The sequence below is a fragment of the Hydra vulgaris genome, chromosome 03, assembly GCF_038396675.1.
Source record: "Hydra vulgaris chromosome 03, alternate assembly HydraT2T_AEP".
In the NCBI taxonomy this organism is placed as follows: domain Eukaryota; kingdom Metazoa; phylum Cnidaria; class Hydrozoa; order Anthoathecata; family Hydridae; genus Hydra; species Hydra vulgaris.
This window is the reverse complement of record NC_088922.1, coordinates 11,492,501-11,517,255: the sequence shown is the minus strand read 5'-3', so window position 1 is coordinate 11,517,255 and position 24,755 is coordinate 11,492,501. Positions and strand designations below refer to the sequence as shown.

Here is a 24,755-nt window from a genome sequence, read left to right as displayed (position 1 = left end):
AAGCTAATCAATTAATTTTTGCTTTGAGCCATAAGTTTTATAGCTGTAATTTATTCAAATATTAGAACTGTTCTAATTAAAGAATATATGTGTTCCATTCAAGGAGACCAGTTGCCTTTATTGGAACAAAATGGTGCCTTGAAAAATCAAAGTTTATATCCAATAAGGGTGCGGTCAATAGAGTCGAATCATTAATAAAAGCATAGTAGGGTTGTATATCTATATTATTTAATTCATAAATGTTTTCATAGTTAAGCCATCTTTGGTTAATAAATATTTTTTCCTAAAGTGTTCCAATTAAGGCAACTCTCCCCTACGTACCTGTTTTTTTGCTACAAAATTTAGCAGCTAATTTTTTACTTCTCTCCGAAACAGCTAAAGCTTTAAAACTTTCAGCAGTTGTATAGTCCCAATAACGTTGGGATGTTGAAAATCAAAGCATTTTCCAGGGCCAATGGTACAAGGGACAACAAACGCCCTTAGCACCCTCCCACCCTTACTTTTTTTCTTTATTAAGGAAAACATTTAAGAAAAAATCATTGAAAAGGATGTGTTTAAATTTTTTTTTTAGTTTACTTGTTGTTATTGAGGTAATAAAAGCAAAGGAGAATATAACAGAGCACTTCAAACATAAAAAAATTGAAACTGGCTTAACATAAAATTATACTATTTGAAAACAAGTAAGAGCTATTTTTAGGCATTTTATTATATAATTAAGTTTTAGCACTCATCAATTAAATTAGGTCTTTTTTGATTTCAACAAAGGAATTGTTTCCCAATTTCGCAATTGCGTATGTTAACGTTATTCAAGTTATCTTCATTATTTAATTCTTATTCATTAAATGACATTCTAAAAAGTATATTTTATGAAAGTCTTGATTCCTTTATAGAAGTTTAAAACTGAAACTTATCAATATCATATAAAAAATAAGTATTTTAATTACTTAGTTAATTATACGTATTTGATTCATAAAACGTAATTAAATATATTTATTATGCAACGTTTCGTAATTTTTTTTTCCGATAAGAACTGTTTCGCTAGTTGCTGTGCGAAAGAGTTTCGTTTCGAAAGAAATTTGGTTTTTTATCATTATTTTAAAAAATAAAACCTTAAAATGTTCATATGTTGCAATTCTGAAAATAAAATTTTATTATAAACATTTTGGTATATAAAAATTTTATTTTTCACAAATATATCCGTTTGACCAACAAAATTTTTTTATAGACTTCGAAACGTCGTTTAGCGAAAGAGCTCGTTTCGCAAGTGCGACTTCCGTAAGTACTACTTTCGTATGTAGCAAAATAGTTTTATTTCGTAATTCAACTTGCGAAAGGCGACATTTTGTAAGTAGCATTTGCGAAATGATCGTCGAAGGTTTTTTTTGTTTCGTAAAATTCGGTACGAAAAAAAAAATCCTGATTCTCAATATCCTTTCGGAAGAATTTTATTTTTCCGGAATTGTACGAAATATTCCGGTTAACAACTCTAGTGTAAACAGCTTTATCTTGTTTTTTTTAATTAACTGTTTTCCCATTACTTGAAAATTTAATGGCAATAATTTAATAACTCAGGGTTTATAGCTCCTTCACTTTTTGCTAAATAAATTGCTTTAAAAATAAAAAATAAATCATTGCAACTTATGATTAATCATTGCAATATAATTTTAAAAATTAATATAACTTTTAACAGGGAAGAGTGGGGAGAAGTAAGACACAAAAAATTACTTTTTGGGTTATTGCAATATCTTTTTTATTTGATAATGAATTATTTGATGTTTAATAAAAACCTTATTTGAAATTTTATTAAGTTTAGAGTTATCTTTTTCAGAATATTGTGAAATTTGTTCTTTGTCTCGCTTTATCTCTATGTAGTGCAGACAAATTAAAACTAAATAATAGTCTCACAAACAAAGCTTAAATATAAGTTAAGGTAACAAAATGTGACATGATAATTGCATTTCAGTATAAAAAAAGCAAAATTGGAAACAGCAGTCACATATATATACTTACATGAGTTACGTAACTCATGTAAGTATATATACATATTATGTAAGTAGATATTCCATACTAAAAGGTAACTTTTCGCTCACAGCCTAGTATACTAGATTGTGAGCGAAAAATACTACTTAGACGTGTTTTTTTAAAAAAAAACGGTTTTTAGCTCACGCAGGAAGACAAAACGATGTTTGATTAAAAGGGGACAAAAAGTCTACATATTTACATTAAATAACAGTAGTTAGGGGCCGCTTCTAATCAAAATTATAGGAGTGTTTATTTATTAATTCTGCCAAATTTTTAAGTACTTTTTAAATATTTTAAAAAGTATTTTAAAATATTTATTCTTGATAGTAGCAAATGACGCCAAATGCAAGCAAAGATGGTAAATCAAAGAGCACTGCATAATTAATACTATTTTTAATAATAAGAGTAATGTGTCTTTCACTTTTTGTTGCCGTTTAACAACATTTAACTCTTTTGGGTTAAAAAAATATTGAAGCGAATTAAATTAGTTTTATAAAATTTGCAAAAAAAATTTTTTGTGCAAATTTTATAAAAAAGCCCCTCCCCTCACCTTCTACTTCTTAATATTTCCTACTGTCGTAACTGTATATATCTACTATGGTTGCGCGCCATATAATTAGGATTTATTTTACATGCTCTATAAATATTAATAACTTTTACTTCTAACTGGAAAGTTTATACAATACATAAACCTAATAAAAAAGTGAATTACTTTTGACAATCCCAAATAAAATATAAAGTTTTAAAGTAAATTTTTAATTTTTCTCTTTAAGTAGCATCGAAAACCTTAAGTTTCTTGAGCTTAAGTTACTTCTTTCTTTGCAATGAATAAAGTTAGCAACACTTAATGAGGATTAGCAGACAAAGTAGAAACCTCTCTTGCTTTAGAGGCTAAAATCGGAATATCGTTTTCATATTTGCACCAAAATTTATCAAAGTTCCAGTTTTTTGCTTTTATAGTGTAATTAAAAAAAGATAATTCATTTTTTTATATTTCGCTTTGATAGAATTTTTTCTTCGTATAGATTAAAACCTTAACAAAACCATTTTTGTGGTAAACAGGCAGTTCAGGTGAAACATGATATTCAAAATCTATGTTTGGATCTATCACTTCTGAAAAAAAACTTGTAATAATATTTGTCCACAAGTAACCCATTATAAACTAAAAATGTAAAAATCATTTATATATATAACTTTAAAAACAAGTAATGTTTTATAAAAAACAAACATTTTAAGTTCACATATGAAATAAAATTGTATTTTTTTAATAAAAAACTAACAACTTCTCGACTGATTATGCTCTTTTTGCAAAGAGTGTTTGTATACATTGATCTTCTAGGATATTGGCGTAGTATTAAGTTTGAAAATTTTTTCAAAAGTTAAGTTTCTGCTTCTTTATTGTCCTCGGATCGAAGAAACATGCTAGCAAACTTTGCAGTTTTTGTTTCGAAGACATTTGTCAACATATTATACCTTCATAAACTTGAGAAGACTAGTGGCATCCCGAGAATATGGCATGGGGGGAGAAGGGGGTGAAATATGACTTTTTGCCGACTAGATTTACATTTTATTAGATTAAGACTACAAAAAAAAAAAGGTCCTCGTTTTTAAATATTTGCCGACTGAAAGTCTACATTTGCCGACAAGGTAGATATAGCTGATACTTTTGACAGGTTTTTTATAGTCGGGGGTTAGGCATCCTCTAAGGACGGCCCTTGATAAGACTAGCTCGTATCATGTTTTTATTTCAACTCAAGGAGATAATTAAAAAAAAAACATTTAGCTGAAGATTCATTTTCAAGAAAGCTCATTAACGTATTTTGGATAAATTTTGACGAAGAAAGTGTTCTTCCTCAAAATTCGTCTAAAAATGATTAATTAGATATGTTAACTAAATACGTTAATTAAATACGTTAATAAGAACATTTCTAGTGGAGAGGAGTTTAGTTGCTTCAAAAAAAGGTGCAAGATTATGATGCAAGATGTCTAGAAACTTTCAATCTTCTGATAATAAAGTTTCTTGAATTTGCTGATTTGTTTTTCTGCTAACCCATCGATAGTGCCAGGATCTATGGTAATTTTATTATAAACATATTCAGCTTTTATTATCTTACTGATCATTAAAAAAGTAGAGTTCCAACGTACATGAAAATCTGACAAGAAGTTTTTGATTTTCAGTCCCTGTTTCTTAATATCATTAAAAACAAATGATTGCAAAATAGATGATCTTTTAACAATAGCTACATTTGATTCGCAACTTCATTACATGGTTTAAAACAAGATTTAAATTACAACAAATGCATGAAATTCGTAAAGCAATAGGTCTGTTGTTATTGAAGTAACATTTCAAGTTCTGTTTTTTTTCTTTTTGCACGAACGCCGTAAGTCTGTTATTCAATTGCCTTCCGTAAAATCTGCGAAAGCAAACTACTTTTGATTTATATTTAAAGTTCTTTGTCAAGTCATGCGCTGTTATGCCAAGCCAATACAATCCAACTCAATTCTTTCACAAATCTGTTGCTAGTACTATATGGGTAACTGATTAAAGTTCATCTTTAAGATCATTCTTGTATTAATAGTATTTCTTTCTCAATCGGTTTGCTATTGTCTTTCTATGAGGAGGCTTGTAAAGCGGAGCAAGAATATTTAGAAGAAGCTGCATACCAAGTTTATGAAAATCGTTAAAAGTGCGGCCATCTTGAACAATGCAATTTATAACGGCTTTTTCTATTTCATCTTGGTTTTGCGTCCCAACTAATTGAAATTGAGCAAATTTCAATTAGTTGGGACGCAATTTTGTTTTTGAGAATCGTAAAGGTACTTTGGTTTTTAATGTACATGAAAATTATGTTTTCGTAGATTTGGTTCAGGCCCAAGTAAAAGTTTTCCCCTTTCATGACACATCAAACAAACATACTTATTACTTTTGAAAACAAATGAAAGTAGCAAGGTTATAGGTAATGCCTTCATTTTGCAGACTGATTTTAAAACTCGCTCATTGTTGGTATGAAAGTAGCAAGGTTAAAGGTAATGCCTTCATTTTACAGACTGATTTTAAAAAACTATGAAAATATGTACTTTTTTATTTTTTGTTAAAAACAATAGTTTTAACCCATAAAATTTAAAAATTGTTGGTATCAGAGTTCGAACCTATAATATAAATAATAGATAAATCCAAGTATAAAGTATCAATCTGTAAATTTTTTAATACTTAAAATAAAATAAAAAAATTAAAGACTTAATTTAAACAAATGACTGTACAAGAGTATTTATAGCAGTTTTTTTCAATATTATTATTACTTTCAGTTTTCATTAGTTGAGCAAATTCATATCTAATAAATTTTGTACAAAAATAGTAAACAAGACTTACAAAGATACCAGAATATGTAATATTACCATCAGGTAGACTTCGAGATTCTAAACTTTGGGCGTTACTTTGAGATAAAAACAAACATATTTATAACATGTAATATCATACAAAAATATTTGTATGATATTACATGAAAATATACAAATATGTGATTCATCAATTATTATGATTGCAGCTTCTTAAAAATGCATGAAACTTGTAAACGTCTATGAAGATGTCTACAAGTTTCATGCATATGAAATCTTTTTGAAAATGAATATTGGGGTTTTAAATTGCTGACAAACTCTTGCTAGCTTTTTAAAAATCTGATGTTTTCATTGCTCCCATGTAGCTTGAAAGGTCAGGATAATGTGTGATAAAATGCAGCTTTGTTGTTACTCTGTGCCATTAAATAACGTTTTAATATAGTTAACAAGTTATGGAATAAGAAAATACAATGATTCAATATGTTCATTACAACGGCTGTTTAAAATTAATAAAATTTCACAATGGATAATAGTCATATCCTAAAGAGTTGCATCTTCATCATTGAAATTATCAAAACGAAACAATGGCAAACACAATGAAATGGTTAGCATCTCACACGCAGTAAGTGCCAGCTTTGATGTCATTTAAGTTAATGTCAATATTAAGTTCGCATGCAATTTTATATCTCTTAGCAATAAATTTATACCAAGCAATGTTAGTTTTCGCTTGATCATATAATGATTCAAAAATGTTGAAATTACAACATGTCTTATTCCTTCCAAAAAATCATGCATGAAATCACTATGGAAAAATGCAAGCAAAAATACCTACGGTAAGTATAAAAACGGAGATAAATTCAGACATCCATGTTGTTGTTTTGGACTATCAGCAAGGTAAGTTCTTTGAAATACATTTGTTTTTAAAATTTGATGTTTTGATATGCCAATTTGTCACAAAAAACGTTCTAATGATCTAGATACATCACCTTATAACAGAATAATAGATGTTTAAATGCTTTAACTGAATCACCGTGAATTACAAAAATTAAAAAGTTATAATTTATATGTCTTACAGTTGAAAGTATATATATATATATATATATATATATATATATATATATATATATATATATATATATATATATATATATATATATATATATGTTTTATATATATATATATATATATATATATGTGTTTTGAAATATATATTTATATATATATATATATATATATATATATATATGTTTTATATATATATATATATATATATATATATATATACAGTGGCGGCGTTAGGGTAAGGCCTTGTGAATATAAAGGGGCGAAACTAATTGGTTATTTTACCCTTTGCAATTTTTTTTGAATGGGGTTAAATTGAGCTAGGGGCGCCGTAGAAATCTCGCCCAGGGCGCTGGTAGTGCTAAACCGGCACTGAATATATATACATATATATGTATATCAGGTATATATGTAGAAACTGTTGAAGAATCATTTAACAACACCATTTTATTTAAATAATAAGTAATAACACTTTTTTGTATAACAGTTTAATGAATGCACTTTGCAAAGTTTTATAGATGATTCAAAACGGTATTTACTGAACATGGAATTCGATATATTAGATTTCAAATACCTTTTTTGAAAACAATTTAAAGGTTTGGACTGAATCGCTTGAAAATAAATTAAATCTTTATCACTTTCTTTAGCTTTTATTAAAATGGTTTCTAACCATTAGTAAAAAAGATAACGAAAATAAAATTGTCTTTTTCGTTCATATTTTTGATGATATTAAATAATCAGCCCAAATACTTATGTTTACATATATTGCTTTTTTTTTTTTAATTAAACAACGCATTTTTTTTTGTGTTTTTATAACTTTCATGATTTTCTGTCGTTTTTACTTTTTTATTTTTAAAATTACTCTGCTGGAAGATTGTTAGCAACAAATTATTTTATTGCTGAAGTATTTGATTTGTTTTTGTTTTTGTATTTATACTGTTTTTTTGTCTTTTATCATTTATTGTGCATGTAAATTTTTGTGTGACGGGGCTCGGTGATAAGACAACCTGTCTTCTTCTTGCTCCGGCCAGGATTTTTCTTTTATTGTAATTTCTTTTTTGTAATATTTATCAACGGCAAAATAAATAAATAAATAAAAAAAAAAAAAAAAATGCTTTCGAGTCTATTTCGAGTCTATTTCGAGTCTAAGCGCACATTCCGAAACGCTCCTTCCGTAAGGAACTGTTTCGCAAGTATTCTTTCGAAATGATTTGTTTTGCAAGTTTCTTTTCGTAAATGTTTTTTACGGAATTATTATTATTTATTTTTTTCGTATAATGCATAACGGAAGGTGAATTTGCGCAAGTACAACTTCCGCAATAGCAACTTGAAATACGGAAAATAAAAATGCGAAATTTTCGTAAGTTTTTGTTTACGGCAAACAACCCTAGTTTACACTACATTATCTTGTCAAAATGAATATTTATAACATGTTAATTTTTATATACGAAGTCAGTAAAGAAGCAATTCAAAATATTTTCAAAACATTATATAAAAAAATGCAGCACAAAAATCGTACAAAACACTCGAACAACAAAATTCAATATAAAATTTATTTTAAAGTCACCAAGTTTTATATTACTCAAGTTCTCAAGTATGGAATATTGTAATCAATATTAATATTAAAACGGTTTGATACTTGTGCACATCTGCTACACGAGTACCATACCAAGTGGCAGATTGGTCAATGGTTCCATAATTTAAAACATATATATGTATATATATATATATATATATATATATATATATATATATATATATATATATATATATATATATATATATCAGGAAAAAACAGATAAAAATTTCGGCTTTTAACTTAACTCTCTACGTTTTTGTTTGGAAACTAATTATTTATTTATTTCGTCCTTTGAAATAAGCTTTACAATGTTTTACAATATAACAATGTAAAGTTTTGAAAAATTCCGACTGGAGCTGGCAGAAGACATGGTCTAATCATCCAGCCCCGTTATTACGAAACTGGATATAATCTTGTATATAATACACATGCATAAACTTTTTTTATTTATTTATCTATTTTTTCTATTTTTTTTTTTTTTTTTTTTACGTCAATATAATAACATAACTTTGAAATCCATACATATAAAGAAAATACATAGAAAATACAAAATAAAAAGGAATTGCGTCAATATATAAGAAAATAACTAAGGTTAAATAGAGGCTTTAAAAGTTAGTTAGTAATTGTTTATAATTAAATATGTGTTATTTTGTTGCACTTTTAAAATGTAGAGAGGAAGTTATCGTCTTTATATTACTTATTAAAATCGAGTTTTTGGTATGACAAAGTTGTTAATTGAGTACTTAGTTTGGTATTTAAAGTTTATAGAAATAAATTGATTGTGGAAAGTGTTTGGTAGTAGTAGATTCTTTAACTTGAACATAAAAAGTAGTATGTTAAGAATATTTACTTCGAATACATTAAGCACTTCTAGTTCTCTTAGTAGAGGTTTGGCACTGGTGTACCTGTTTGCATTTAATATTAAGCGACATGCATGTTTTTGTTTTTTGTAAATTGCATTCAACTTAGATGGATAAGTACTCGCCCAGATTATGTTACAGTAATTGATACAGCTGTGAATAAAAGAGAATTAAATATTTTTTAAATAAGTTGTATTAAGAAGATGCTTTGATTTAAACATAGTTCCAATAATTTTAGATATTTTCTTCTCCACTTTTTTGATATGATTACTCCAGCTAACACTTTCATTAAGAATTATACCTAAAAATTTGGTTTAGTATTCTCTTTTAAGTTTAGTTTGTCGATAAGCAGTTCAGGAAGTTTCAAGGAAAGGGTGTCTAAACCAGAAGATTTTGTAAAAAGAATATATTTGCTTTTTTCTACGTTTAGCGAGAGTTTGTTGGCCTTAAACCATTCGTTTAGATTTTCTAATTCTTGATTAACCGTATTAAACATAAAGTTTATGTTTTTGTGGCTAAAAAATACTTGTGTATTGTCAGCAAAGAGAACAAAGTTGAGTTTTTGGAAGATGAGAAGATATCATTAATATAAACAAGGAATAGCAATGGGCCTAAAATTGATCTTTGTGGGACCCAATAGGTAGCACAGAGTTATCTTACAAAAATGCTTATCTTCGATTATTAAGGTAGAACTAAACCATTTTAAGTTGTTGTTTTTTATTCCAAAACTATCTAGTTTATACAGAAGAATCTCATGATCAACAATGTCAAATGCTTTTGAAAAATCAAGGAATATTCCTAGAGCGTATTTATTTTTATCGAACGCATTTGAAATTTCATTTTCAAGTTTGACTACAGCATGTTCTGTTGAGTGTCGTTTTTGAAATCCATATTGATTATTATTTAAGAGGTGATGATTAACTAGAAAGTTATAGAGTCTATTGTGCATTATGCACTCTGATATTTTTGAAAAACAGGGTAAAATAGAAATGGGTTTATAGTTACAAGCCATAGAATCGTCCCCGCTGTTAAATACGGAACAACTTTAGCCATCTTTAGCTATTCAGAAAATATCCCGTGATTTAAAGACATGTTGCAGATATGCAGAAGAGGATGTTCAATTATACAGTAGATACTTTTTACTTTTTTATTGAGAAATACAAAAAATAAATTTTTAATAAATTATCAGTTATTAGGATGTTGAAAAACAGTAGCAGTAATTATTATATACTGTTGTATTCAATTATATAGAAAATAATATTAAATATAGCTAGTGCAGGGAATGTTGGAAAGCTAGCGGAAGAAGAATTCTTTATCTGTTGGGGTACCCTCTCCAGATATTTCCTTTAAATAGACTTCCAACCGGTAGGGAAGTTTGTCGCAGAACTTACTTGATTAAACGGAGTCATGCAACTGCAATCAAAATATTGTCATCCTAAATTGGATGTCCTCTAAGGAGTACAGGCAAGGTTAAATGCAGTGGTGGTATGTGTTATTCTGATAGTAGAAACAAAATATCAAATGTATGCATCGTAAGGGAGCTGGTTAACATTTTGAACAAGGCAGGCTTTGATGAAATTTTTATCATAAGTGAAATGATGATAAAATTTTATCAAGTAATAAGAATGATTTTATTAAGTAAGCGACTAAATATAAATGATTTAATTAAGTAAGTGACTAAATATAAAAATCTCTTGCCACAAAAACTAAGTATTCTATAAAACATAATTATCTGTGAAATATATTTACATATAAGATTTTATGCTACATTTTAAGATGTTGACCTTTTTTAAATGTTGTAACTTTTTAATTTAGGAACAGATTTATTCCTCTGTATACCGAGTATATTAAAGTTTTAAAGACAAGAACCCTAGAGTTAAGCAAAAAACCATAAGCCAACACACTCAGGAGTTCATAGACAAGGTCAATGTTTTGTTTCCTATACACAAGGAAGACATTTTCAAATTAATTAGCCTAGATCCTAGAAGGAGTAAAGAGGCTGTAAAGGGTTCAATTTTTTTAAAGAGATGTTTGAATAGGGGACATGGTCAAGATGTCCTACAAAAATAACGAAATATTTTCTGAAATTGTTGCTGAAGTGAGGAAAGATGATTAACCTGCCGATAAAAAGGGTAGACGAAGAGCAACGAGATGAGAGGCTGAGAGCAATTGTTGAGAAAAAAAAAAGAATTACTTGAAAAAGCAACAGTAGAAGAAGCTTTGAGAAATTTTGAGAGGAATTCTCCAGTGGGTGTAGTGGAACAAATAATGATTCGAACTTTGAGACTCCTACTGCAAAGAAAAAAAAGCTGTATGATTCAACCAAAATTTGCCTTCAACTCAGTCTGAATAATGTTTTAGATAAGTGGATTCCATTTATGACTAGGTAAATAAGTTTATGTATAAAAAAGTGAAGTATATTAAAAGTATATAAAATAATTCAGATTAAACAACTTAAATGTTATATAAATTAAAAAATGACAACGCTCTATTTTTTTTTAGGTATCAAGTTAACGTGAGAGCTGAAACAGCAATGTTGTCTTCCTTGTCCAAGCAGGGGGAGTAGATATTGACATGCTGAATATTTCGCAGATGACAAGAAAAAACAATAAAATTATAAAGAATGAAGCACTTATAGTAAGAGATCAGAACCCTGATAAGATAAGAGGTTTAGAACTTGTTATTCACTTTGACACAAAGTTGGTCAAACAGTACAGGACGGAGGTCAAGAATTCGGAAACAGTAGAAAGATTGGTATCAATGTTTCCTCTCCAGAGTCCGGTTCACTTAACTTTCTTCTGGGAATACTTGAAGTACCCTCCTCTAAAGGAATAGATAAAGTACTGGTTATCCAAAGTCTTGTAGAATATTATGACTTATAACTTAACAGACCAGATCATAGCTGGTTGTGCTGACACAACTCGCTCAAACACTGGAAAACATAATGGTGCAATTAGTAATATTGTAGTTTATTCTCTGCCATGTCCAATTCTTTGGCAAATGTGCATGTATGATGCTTTACAATATAAACTACAGGCATTTTTTTCTTTTTATTTTTTCTTATATTAATAACAGAAAACGATATTAATAATAAATTTAGGCACCATAAAATGGCACAAAATGTTTATCATGTTATGATGGAATTACAGGGAGAAACAAAGAGACCCAGTCAATCCTTATACAAAAAACATCAAGTTCTTTGGCCTAAGATTGAAACAGGCGTGAATACATTGGCCAACATTGAGAAATATGATGGGAACAGACCTGAGTTTGCTCTTGGAACTCTCTTTTACAATCTTGCAAATGAAACAATGCAGCTCTGCACAACAACTCTTAAAACAAGTATTTTTGACAGAGGTGATTACAAGTAATTATGTCAACTGGTAGCTTTTTACCTAGGAGCAGATTTGTAGAACTTCAGGTTTCTACAACCAGGTGCACATCACGAAACAAGATTTATGACTGATTCATTGTATCTGTTAGCAATACAAATGATCAAAAGTTATAATAAGCAACTCAATATCAATGATTAAGACAGTTTCATCCAGAGGTGAAAAGCTTTGCCAAAGAACAATCAGAACCTTTTACACAGGTCTGTTCCCACTCAAGCTATTAGATATTGTTTCTCAGGAGTCTTATCTCTTTTTTCTCCATCTTGGTATAACCAAGATGACATTCGCTCATGGAAAGAAGAAGGAATGTCAAATTCGGAGAAAAATCTCAACAATAAATCTTTCAAGACATTTGTGTCCAGTTTACGTCAATTAGCATTTGTTAATGACCGGGCTGAAAGACACATCAAATTGGTGCAGGGTTTCATTGGAAGAACACAGTCCGAAGACAGGCTCCAAGACAAAATGATGGTGATTTTAGACAACCGATGGAAGATGTCTAAAGGTGCCACTAAACAAGATTTGAAGAATATTTAGATAAAAAAAGCACTTTATGGCTATATTTTTGTTTTCGATATACATTTTTTCCAACAAATATTTCTTGCACCACCTAACTTTTTTTTGTATTCCGTTATATTTCATTTTTAAAAACATTTTAAAACATTGCAATTATAATAAAGAATAAAATAACTATAAAATTTTTTCAAAGTTGCATTAAGTACAGCACTCAGAATTAATGCATTGGATGATTAAGTTTAAGTTAGTTTGATTATTGTATAAAAATATTGAATACTACCGGAGTTAGTATACACCATGTTTCTGTAAGACATACTACCTTAAATTTGTTATTTATGTCATGTTACATTGCTTAAAGTTTTCAAAATTTTTACTCATGCTGCGTATGTTCAAGGTCAGCGCTGAGAAAGCAGTTTTTCACGCTTCTATAAAACCGAAAGATAAAAATATAAAAAAATTTATAATGATAATTTTTTTTTTTTTTTTTTTTTTGTTCTTTTTATTACATTAAAAATAAGCATTTCGTTACAATATTTAAAATACAAATATATAATAATAAAAACATATATATATATATATATATATATATATATATATATATATATATATATATATATATATATATATATATATATATATATATATATATATATATATATATATATATATATATAATAATCGTTATTAAATAATAAAAGAACGCGGGAACTCGTAGAAGACCTTACGGTCTTGTCGTCGAGTACCGCTAAGAAATGATCGTGTTAAAATTTATAAAATATTTACGAGATAAGAAATAAGTTAACGAAGTAAGAAACTTAAAATATTCCGTTACAAATACAAGATACATTATTATATATTACAATTGTTAATGATGCATATATAATTTTTATAAATCAATAGTTAAATAGGGGGTAAAAAGGAAGATCACTAAAAAAAAAAAAAATATATCAAAAGTATATTGTTACATCTTCAATTGTAAAAATGAGTTCTTTAAGCTTTCGTTTAAAAGAAAAGTAGTTACTTTGATGAATAAAATCCTTAGTAAAATTATTTAAAACTATTTTATTCCACAAGAATGGTCCGCGATAATCAATACAAAATTTAAAAAGATTTGTTTGAAAAATGGGCTGCTTTATAAAATTATCATTCCGCAAAAAGTATTTATTTTTATCTTTCGATGAATACAAATTATGGAAAGAAATAGGGGATGAATTGGTTTTACATTTAAACATAAAACAAAGAATATTAAAAATGTTAAGCTCATATATATTAAAAACTTTCATTTCAAATAATAGAGGCTTGGCATGAGTATAACGGTCTTTAAAATATATGAGACGTGCTACATGCTTCTGCTGACAATAAAGAGGTTTAAGTTTAATTTTCTTTGCACTACCCCAAGCAATGCTTGCATAGTTTATGTGACAATGAATAAATGAGTGATATAATTGTACTAAAGTACGTTTATTTAAAACATTTCTTGCTTTGTACAATATTCCTATACTTTTTGAAATTTTACTTGATAAGTTTTTAATGTGACTTTTCCATGTAAGATTTTCATCTATACAAACACCTAGAAAGTTGGTTACTGTTACTTGTTTAATTTGTATATTGTCAATAACAAGATGAGGCATGTTAATTGGCAGTTTATGTTTTTTGATAAGAGGATGGAAAAGAACCCATTTAGTTTTATCAATGTTAAGAGATAATTTGTTAGTCTTAAACCAGTCAGATATTTTGATTAACTCGATGTTCAAGCAACTAAATACAGTAGGAATGCTTTTGTGTGACATGAATAAATTGGTGTCATCAGCAAACATAATTGTTATTAAATCCGAGGCTTTGTATAAATCATTAATATAAATAAGGAAAAGAAGAGGTCCTAATATGGATCCTTGAGGAACTACACATGTAATATTTAACAAATTTGATGATAATGTTTCATCGGCGTAAACAAATTGTTTGCGATTAGTTAAATAATTTTTTAACAATTTTAAAACATTGCCTGTTATACCACAACATTTTAATTTTTTAGCAAGAATTTTATGATTAATGGTATCAAACGCTTTCGCTAAATCAATAAATACTCCCAATGTGAAATTAGAATTATTAAATGAGTCTGATATACTTCTTGTAAGCTGAATAATTGCATGCTCTGTTGAATTATTTTTTTTAAATCCATATTGCATGTTATATAATAATTTGATTGATAAAAGGTGATTGTATATTCTGTTGTACAAAATTCTTTCTAAAATTTTAGAAAAAACAGAGAGGATAGAAATTGGACGATAGTGTTTAACATTAGTTTTTTCTCCTTCTTTAAATATAGGAATAATTTTTGCTATTTTTAAATCATCAGGAAAAACTCCCTGATTAATAGAGCATTTAAAAATTTGGGAACGTATGTCTTTTAAAACGTCAAAACAGTTTATAATTGATATCGTTCCCATTGATATCATCTGGACCAACTGCTTTATTTGACTTTAACAATTTATAAGCACTTTCAAACTCTTCAAAAGAGAAATCAAAAAAATTTAGATATGAGTTAAGAGGGTCATATGTTGCCTTAAATGATTTTTTAGGGTTTGTCCTACAGATACAAAATATTTATTAAATTCGGAAGCAATTGTTTTTTGATCAAGAATAAAATTATCATCTACTTTAATAACTGAGGGCAAAGATTGCGATGTTTTTTTAGTGTTACCCGTAATTTCGTTTATTTGTTGCCAAGTGCGTTTAGAGTTTAACTTGTATTTTTCAAGTAAATTAGTGTAATATATTAATTTTGAATTTTTCCTTAGGCGTTCAAATAGTCTTACGTAATTTTTATAATTGGTCTTACTCTCAGTTGTTTTCAATTTTAAATATTTAATATAAAGTTTTTGTTTAATTTTAGATGATTTTAGAATACCTTTAGTAATCCATGGCGATTTAAATTTTTTTATGTTTGTAATTTATTTCTAATTTGGGAAAATTGATGTCATAAATTTCATAAAAAATTTAAAAAAAAGATTTGTATATTAAATTAATGTCTTCAGAAAAGTTAATAATGTCCCAATTAACTAAAGAAAGTTGATATTTAAAAGATTCTAGGTTTTTATTATGAAAAAGTCGTTTTTTAAATGATTTTTTTTTCATTATATAAAATTTTTGCATAAATATCTATTGAAAAGAAAATAGGGAAATGATCAGATATGTCACTTTTAATAATGCCTTTTTTAAGCGAATTATTAAAAATATTATTGGTTATAATGTTATCAATTAAGGAAGTTGTTGTTTGAGTAATTCTTGTTGGTTTGTTTATTAGAGGAACTGCTCCATTTTCAAATAGGCCATTATAAAACCCATTAATGTCTTTTTTGACGTGATACTCAAAGCAATTTAAATTCAGATCACCTAATATGTAAAGTAATTTCTTTTCGTGGTTGATTTTATTTACAATATCGTCATGTAAAAATGAACTAAATGTATTAATTTCGCCAGTAGGTGGGCGATAACAACAGCTAATTACAATATTTTTAGTTTTATTGCTTAATATTTCAATCGTTAAAACCTCTATATTGACGTCAGAAATACTCATGTCATGCCTAACAAAATACCGTAGGTTTTCTTTTACATAAATAATTAAACCACCGCCGCGTTTGTTTGTTTTCCGCCCTAATGAAATTAAATTATAGCCCGGTATTTTAAAATTATTATCTAAATTTGGGTCAGCAAAACTACACCAGGTTTCAGTTAGGCAAATTACACTAAAAATAGTTAGATTTTCCTCAAAACTATTGCAAAGATTTTCAAAATTTTTTTTTAAACTTCTTATATTTATATGAATTGCATTAAATTTATCGCGCTCAAGAAATTCTTTTATTTCAAAAGTATAAAAATAGCTGCAGTTGCTTTGTAAAGCATCTGTTTCACTAAAATAACTTTGATCCGGATCGGACTCTTTGTTAAGTATAAAATCATTAAATTTAAAATGTCAAATTTTTTAGAGCGACTTCAATCCATTTTTGTATTTAAAAACAATAAAAATTAAAAATAAATAAATAATAAAGATAAAATCAATAACTCTAAAATAAAAGAATTTCTTAAAAGTCGCGCGTCACGAGTTTATTATATACAACTTTAGCATATTTACCTTTGGCTCTCAAATCTTTTGCTTCTTTAACACGGTGATTCAATACTTATTAAAACTTGGGATTTTATTATGCGCATGCGTTAGCTGCAAATATATAAATATCATTAATTTGATTAATTGTGTTAAGCTTTCATTATACAGTGCTTACCAATTTGCCCGTTTGTTTGTGTTTTTTTGTTGTTGGTAAACTTGATCTTGTAAAATAAAGCAAAACCGATCACAAATGAACTTGATTGAGTATTGTAATTATTAGAATTTGAAGTAGTAAAATTGCTTTACTGGGATCAACAAAGCTTTGTTTTTAGCGAAATTAACATATTTTATTCATTTGTATTTTAGAAGAACTAAAATTTTTGTAAGATTTTGGTAAGTTGTTAACAATACTCCTTCTTTTTATCTTTTCAAAAAATATAGTCCCTATTACCAGTCATTTTTTTATAAGAAAATATAATGTTTTTGAATAGGGTAGGTTTCACGAAAAAAACTCCGTAAAATATGGCGAGTAATCACCAACAAAAACTATCCAGAGTATGTAGAATATGTGGAAACCTTTTAGGAAAAAACAGTTTAAAAACTGACAGTAAAATAGATCGAATTTATAAAGCTTTTAGAATAAATGTATCAGAAGATTCTCAGTGTATTCATCCAGAGAAAATGTGCATGAAGTGTTATACTTCTCTTAGAAACATCGAAAATAGAGGCAGTAAAGTTTTCAAACCTCCAAAAATTTGGATAAAATGTCCAACAGTCGAATGCAAATGTGTTTTTGGTATTCCTGGTCGAAAACCTCTATCTAATGTTAGGCGACCAGGAAAGGTTAAAAAATGGACAAAATTTTATATAAAATCATTTCTTGATTCGTTGCCTATACAAGAAGATAAAGAAATTTTAACAGAACTAAACCATGAACTAAATCCACATATAGTTTTATGCATTTGTAAGATTTGTGGGGAAGTTATGAATCAGCCTGTCATGCTAAAGAACTGTCAACACTTATTCTGTAGCTTGTGCATTTTATCAAATGTTAAAGATAAATTAGAAAATGATTCAAATTGTCCATTATGTAAAACTAACATCACAATTGACAGCCTATCATATTCTGTCCATATATCTGAAATTTAGAAAACATTTAACTATTATATGCAACATTTGTGACAAAAAAGTATTTTTAAAAGACAGAAATTTTGAAAATCAAGACTGCATAAAAGTATCAAATAACACCATAAATGAAAATGACCAAATAGTTAGTATAAACAGTTTTTACCAAATCACTGACACAAGTGAAATCCCACGAGAATGATGCTGTTTTACATATCATTAAAAAAAAGTTGAATCAGTCCAAAACATCTACAATAGAATTTTCATCAGGTGGGCCTAGGGTAAGAAATATGTTTTAACTTTATAGCAAGTTAAATAGTGTTTACTCTTCTATTATGCTAGATATAATTGTAATTATTAGAAATGTAGTAGTATTTAATCTTTATTATATCATTTTAATGCAATCTATTTTATAAGCAAGAGTAAATCAGTTTGATTTAGTTTTTTTAATATTAAATATAAGTTATAAAAAAAAATATAAAATATTATTTTATTTTCTATTTGAAGTAATGTTTTGTTTAATTTACAGTCACTTTGTTTCGTTTCTGCTCCCAAAGCCTATAAAGATAGCGCAAACTGTAGTAATAGCTCTCTAAGAAAAAGACAGAAATATTTATTGGAACAATTCAACCATATAGCTGGTAGCTCTCAGGACTCTAAAGTATGTCAAACAGCTGTAATGTTAAAGTCATATGATAATGATGAAGCAAATAAAATTTTAAATAAAGCCAATATTGGAAGAGTGGATTTAAATGCAGAAGAAATGGTTGCTTTAAAAGCTGATATGGGTATTACTTGGAATAAATTGAAAACTATGGCTAGGTAAATATAAATATGGAACTTAAAATACTTTTTGCAATTTCGTTTTTTATTTGAAAACTTGTAGTTAATTTTTACAATTGTTTATAATTGCAAAACTTATTGCTTGTATATTAATATTGTAGGCGGTTAAATTCGAAAAATATTAAAACTGCTTCAAACAACAAACAAAGAGTTGTTGCAAAAGAATGGGCTGGAAATGATTTAGTTGTTTTAGATGGACCATTTACATTTCAAAATGAAAATAATAATGCTGTTTTTGAAATTAAACTAGCTCCTTGGGCTTATATCAACGACCTACCACAAAATATAGAAAACCTACTAAATCTAATGGAAAAGTAATAGCTCATTAATTTGAGATATTTTTAGTAAACACTTAAATTTATAAATTACTAGAAAAATAAAAGTTAATCTTTATACTAGTTTGTTTAAGATAAGTATATATATATATATATATATGTATATATATATATATATATATATATATATATATATATATATATATATATATATATATATATATATATATATATATATATATATATATATATATATATATATATATATATATATATATATATAGATATATAGATATATATATATCTGTGTGTGTGTGTGTGTGTGTGTATTTATACAAACTTATATACAAATTTAAATGTTAATATTTTAAGGTTTAACTTACTTAAACATGGTGGGATTATAAAGGATGAAATACATATAAAAATTGGTGGGGATCATGGAGGTGGTTCTTTTAAAATGAGTTACCAAGTTGTTAATCAAAATTAGCCTAACTCAAAATCAAATAGTTTTGTGTTTAGTACTTTTGAAGCAAAAGACTATCGTGTCAATCTGAAAGTTGGACTGTCTAGATATACACAGCAAGTTGATGAGATGCAAAAAATGGTTTGGAAGTAAGTTAATATGTCGCAGCAGTCACGGTTAATATTTGTTCTGAACAATAAAATATAATATTTCAGAACAATTCAAATTACTTTTTTTTTCTTGAGTTTTCGCACATGTTTGGATGTGTACTTTGTAATTAGTTTTAGGATGTTATTACTGTATCAAAGCTGTAAAATATTTATTCTCCATAAAGTCTTGGATAAAAAAACCTTTTTGGTTTAGAAATCACCATTGTCATGTTTTTATGTTTGGAGATTACGATTTTCTGTGCAGTCTATATGGAATCACAGGAGCTAGCGGTAAGTTTTTTTTCTACTATGAAATAAATAATTATCCTAACAAATCTATTTCTGCAAGTGAATAACTATTTTTTTAATCAGTCATACAACACATTATTTATTCCTTTTTTTCTTCATTTCAAGATCGACACTGCTGCCTTTTTTGTGACATAACAAAGGAAGAGATCAAAATAACTCCTGAAAATCGAAAACATAATGTTTCACATAGAACACTTTATTCTTTAAGAGATAACTTTGAGTCTTTTCAGAGTTTTGGAGGAGTTTTAAAGAATGCAAAGCTATTCAACAATGTTATTGATCAATCTTTGTTTAATATTCCTCTGGATCAAGTAAATTAGTTCTTTTTATTTAAATAATGCTGCTATACTATAAAATTATTACAATTGTTTTTATTAACTTTAACAGGTTGCAGTGCCTGCATTACATATATCTCTGGGCATCTTCTTGAAATTTTTTATTATGTTAGAAGACGAGTGTCATTTAATTGATATAAAACTTGCTGGAGAACTTGCATTAAGTAATAAAACTATTGATAAAGCAGAATTTGACAAGTTTATTTACATGCATGTCCAATCAAGTCTTTTGAATAGCGTTATTACAGATGTCTTGAAAAAATTGCTCTTCTCCAAGACACAGTTGGAATACAAGTTGCGTGATCCAGAAAGAGCAGAAGATATTTTGAAAATATATAAACCAAGAATTCTTTATTATGAATTGAGAAAAAACGAAAAGGTATTGTTTTTCAGTAAAAAATATGAATCATTAAATTTACTTTAATCAAAATTTATAGATAAAACTTGCTTTAAAACTATGCTCAAACTAGGATAATACAATTTAATAAAGAGAATGAAGTTTTTGTTGTTTTAAGTTATCAATAATTTTGTTTATTTATACAAATATAATTAAAAGATTAAATGTCTGTAAATTTTGTCTACCAAATTTAATTAAAAACATATTATTAGTCAATAGAACTACAAAGTTTACATGAATGTAACAAACTAGATAAAGTGTCAGGACCATGTATTCAAAAACTAGATGAAATATTGAAAGAAAATAAAGTTGAAAGGCAAGCCTATCATGGGAAATGTTTTGTAGGAAACCATGTTCACAAAATGCTTAAGGTAGTTGTTTTAATACTATATATATATATATATATATATATATATATATATATATATATATATATATATATATATATATATATATATATATATATATATGCATTTACGTGTATATACAACAAACTGTTTTATTATATATATTTAAAAAATGTATTGCATAAAATATTATATTTAAAGCTCAATGTTTATAATGCCTTGATTTATGAATTGATTAATGCCTTGATTTATGAATTGTTTTGACTTTTTTTGATATTTTTTTATTTATAGCATCAACCATTGCTTGACTTATGCAAGTCGATTCCAAAGCTAGTTGTAGACCTTGGATTTATAGATACCGGTGTTCACTTACTATCTATCGATGTGAGCCAGAAATTTAAAAAGTTATTTTCATATTATTCTAATTGTCATAATTTTATGAATAGTTCACACTATTTCAAAGATAATGATATTCAGGAGCTTGGTAAATATTTAACTAACTTTTTCGATTTTACTCTTGTAAATTTTTCTCTTGATTGTAAATTATAAAACCTAAACTACCCCTTGTTATTTTTACAGTATGACATTATTGAGTATTATTTTTCTTTCTGTATTGTATAATGGAAAATCTCGTCAATTTTTAGATTTAGCAATCAAAAAACTCATGGAATTTTATAGATTTACATGGCCAGATGCTTCTGTTACACCTAAAATGCATTTGCTTGAAAACCATGTATATCAGTTTATCGAAAAATGGAGATTAGGAATCGGTGTGTATGGTGAACAAGGTGGTGAAAGTTTACACGCCGAATTCAACAATCTTAATAGATTATTCTGGCATATGAAGGGTTGTAGTCGGCTAGAAAGCACTGTTAAAGAACATTTTTTAAGAAATCACCCTAAAGCAAAAGATATAAAGCCAATTGTAAAAAAAAGAAAAATGAGTTTATAAAATTTTACAAATATTTTTGTAAAAGAATTTTAGAATTAGTTGAAAATTTATTATAAATTTTAAAATTTTAAAAGAAAAACAAAATCCTAATTTAAATTTCATTTTCAAATTGACATTGATTTTAACCCTTAGGCATAAGTAAGCTAAACCTTACATTTTTTTTAGTCAAAAAAATTAAATAATTTTTGCCTAACGTTATATAAATTATCTCGATTTAAAAAAATGACTGGTCAAAATGATTAACATAAAATTTTTCCTTACAGTATCGAGAATAAGAATATGTTTTAATTTTTATCCAAAAAATTTTCAGTCGCAAGATATTCTTTAAATAATTGTAGGGGATGCTGTTTTTTTTCACTTAAAAACTTAATTATTTTAAGCAAAAAAATGTCTTATTTTACGACTTATTATTTTTTTTTTTTTAATTTAATAAAGAGCTTAATCAATTATATAATTTAAAAACTTTTTTCATTTTTCTGATTGCGAAGACTAAATAGTCATTTAGAAAGCAAATCAAACACTAAAGTTTTTAGTTTTTACGGAAAACTGCTCCGCCATTTTATATTATTTTTTATATAGTGTAATTTAATGCGCATGCTCACAATAACATCCTACGCTTAAATCACCGTGTTAAATAACTGTTTTCGCAATTCTAAAGTTCTTTCACTGTAGTCTTCATTTACGTAAAATCGATCGTTCCACAATTTTAACTGAACATAGTTATCCAACGCAGTTTTTTTGTCTTTGTAGTTTAAAAATTTAACTATTATGGTTCTGTTGTACTTTTTTCCATCGCTACTTTTTTTCCCTGTCCTGTGCGCCCGTTCAATTTCAACATTACTTTTAAATCCAAGTTTTGTCTTTAAAACATTTTGAATCTTTTCCTCACTCAATTTCCACGTTTCGTTTTCATCTTCTTCAATCCCCGTAAACCTTAGGTTATTTCTTCTGCTCCTGTCTTCCAACTCAGCTAGTTTGTCTTTGACAACAACTTTGTAATATCATTTTGGTTTGATGTTAAGTTTGGCTTTTTTTTCATTTCAGAAAGTTCAGAAAATAATAAAAAAGGTTTAACTAGACCGAATTCAGTAGCGTAGTTGGGTATTGCAGGGCACTAAGACAAAATCATCCATGGGCCCCTTAATATTTTATATTAATTAATAACTGTTAGTTTATTATCTATTGTAATTTCAAGTTTTGTTTAGCATAACGTTATTAAAGGTTATGTTGACGTTGCACACGCATTATTTTGTCAGCAATCCACAGGGTTCAGTCCTCACTGCAGGCGTGTTCTTGATTATATTTGTATTATAAATAATCAAAAAATTAACAGATTTTGTAAAGCATCCATTTTTTATCGACTTGTTATTATCATCAAACATTTATGTATCCAAACATTGGTATTTCGAGGTCATAAGAATGATGCAATAACAAATTCCAATGGTCTAAAGTCTATTATTAAATGTGTGATGCAAAATTTACATTACGGACTTGTCTGCTTAAAAATAAATCTGAAAATTGCCCACCTCTTTAATAGATGGTCTGGGTCCACCACCAATCAAGAAAATATAAAAATTGCCTCCCTTACTATATGATCTGGATCCGTCCTTGAGTTGTATATACTATAGTTGGTATAGACTCAATTACAAAAATTATTGACATTTTTTATTAAATTAATAAAATACTCTGAAAAAGTACTCTAAAAAAATTGCTGACTGCGCCGGTTTGCTACATATGCATGGTTTGGAAGGCCCCTTAATAATTTGCCTAACCGGTAAAATTACTTAGCCAGTCCGTCCATTAATGCTAAAATAAATATCTAAATTAAATGCTACTATATCTAAAATTGCATGTTCGGTTGAATGTTGTTCTTTAGTTATAAGTAAAAAACAGTTCGGTTTTTTTTAAATAAAAACCGAATTTTTATTTAAAAATTTGTTTTGAATTAAATTTTCATATAATCTATTATAAATTTTTCGTTTAAGCATTTTAGAAAAAGCAGGAAGTATTGAGATTGGTTTGTAATTGAGTATGTATGTATGAATTAATGTGTAACTATTTAATACAACTAATAGAAAAAACACGTCGTTTTTATTTTCATATAACATTAACCCAAACATTACGGGGTTGTTATACCTCCACTTCCAAACGTTAAAATGACTAAATAGTATCGCAATTCACTCTTAAATTTAATTCAATAAAAAAATTAAAAAACACGATCCAGTTCCCGCTCAAATAAAAAAAACTTACTATTTAGAGTGTCGCATAGTGGGGCGGAAATGCTTCAAAACTGGACATTTGAGGAAAATGGCGTTATGAAACATTTTTTGATGGTAATGTATAAAAGTGTCTCTAGTCCGTTATATCACGTCCTTTTTTTAGGGTAGGACTGACCTTTAACCATGTAGAACCCATAATCTAGCTCAATTCTTTTGTTTAAAAAAAAGTTTTATTAGTACTGCTTTGTTTTTAGTGTTAAAGCTGAAGTTTGTTAAAAGTTCAAAATAATTTTCAGGGATTCTTGCGAGCTTGCTGCTATCTTTTGGTAATGAAAAAATAATTTTAAAGTGCATAAAATATACATTAATAGGTCTTTAAAAAAAGTGCATTTAAAATATTACATTTTTATTTATTTAAAAAAATACACTTTTTTTTTGTTGCACTTATTTGTGTGTATTAGTGGAAATG

The 24,755-nt window shown here is 27.4% G+C and overlaps 2 protein-coding genes across 3 annotated transcripts; both read left to right on the top strand.

Moving 5' to 3' along the window:
- Nucleotides 1–16,972: 16,972 nt before the first annotated feature.
- LOC136077949 (uncharacterized) lies at nucleotides 16,973–22,151 on the top strand. Of its 2 annotated transcripts, none has more exons than XM_065792336.1 (11): nucleotides 16,973–17,265; nucleotides 17,364–18,278; nucleotides 18,527–18,819; nucleotides 18,942–19,154; nucleotides 19,635–19,727; nucleotides 19,942–20,018; nucleotides 20,142–20,347; nucleotides 20,424–20,750; nucleotides 20,981–21,139; nucleotides 21,407–21,599; nucleotides 21,760–22,151. In XM_065792336.1, the coding sequence occupies exons 3-11, from the start codon at nucleotides 18,677–18,679 to the stop codon at nucleotides 22,065–22,067; spliced, it is 1,719 nt and encodes a 572-aa protein (XP_065648408.1). In that variant the 5' UTR covers nucleotides 16,973–17,265; nucleotides 17,364–18,278; nucleotides 18,527–18,676; the 3' UTR covers nucleotides 22,068–22,151. The 2 variants fall into 2 exon arrangements, with proteins under 2 accessions (XP_065648408.1, XP_065648409.1); XM_065792337.1 differs by having other exon boundaries at nucleotides 17,024–17,265; nucleotides 17,369–18,278.
- Nucleotides 17,395–18,021, top strand: LOC136078465 (V(D)J recombination-activating protein 1-like). Its single transcript, XM_065794237.1, has one exon. The coding sequence runs from the start codon at nucleotides 17,395–17,397 to the stop codon at nucleotides 18,019–18,021; it is 627 nt and encodes a 208-aa protein (XP_065650309.1).
- Nucleotides 22,152–24,755: the final 2,604 nt, after the last annotated feature.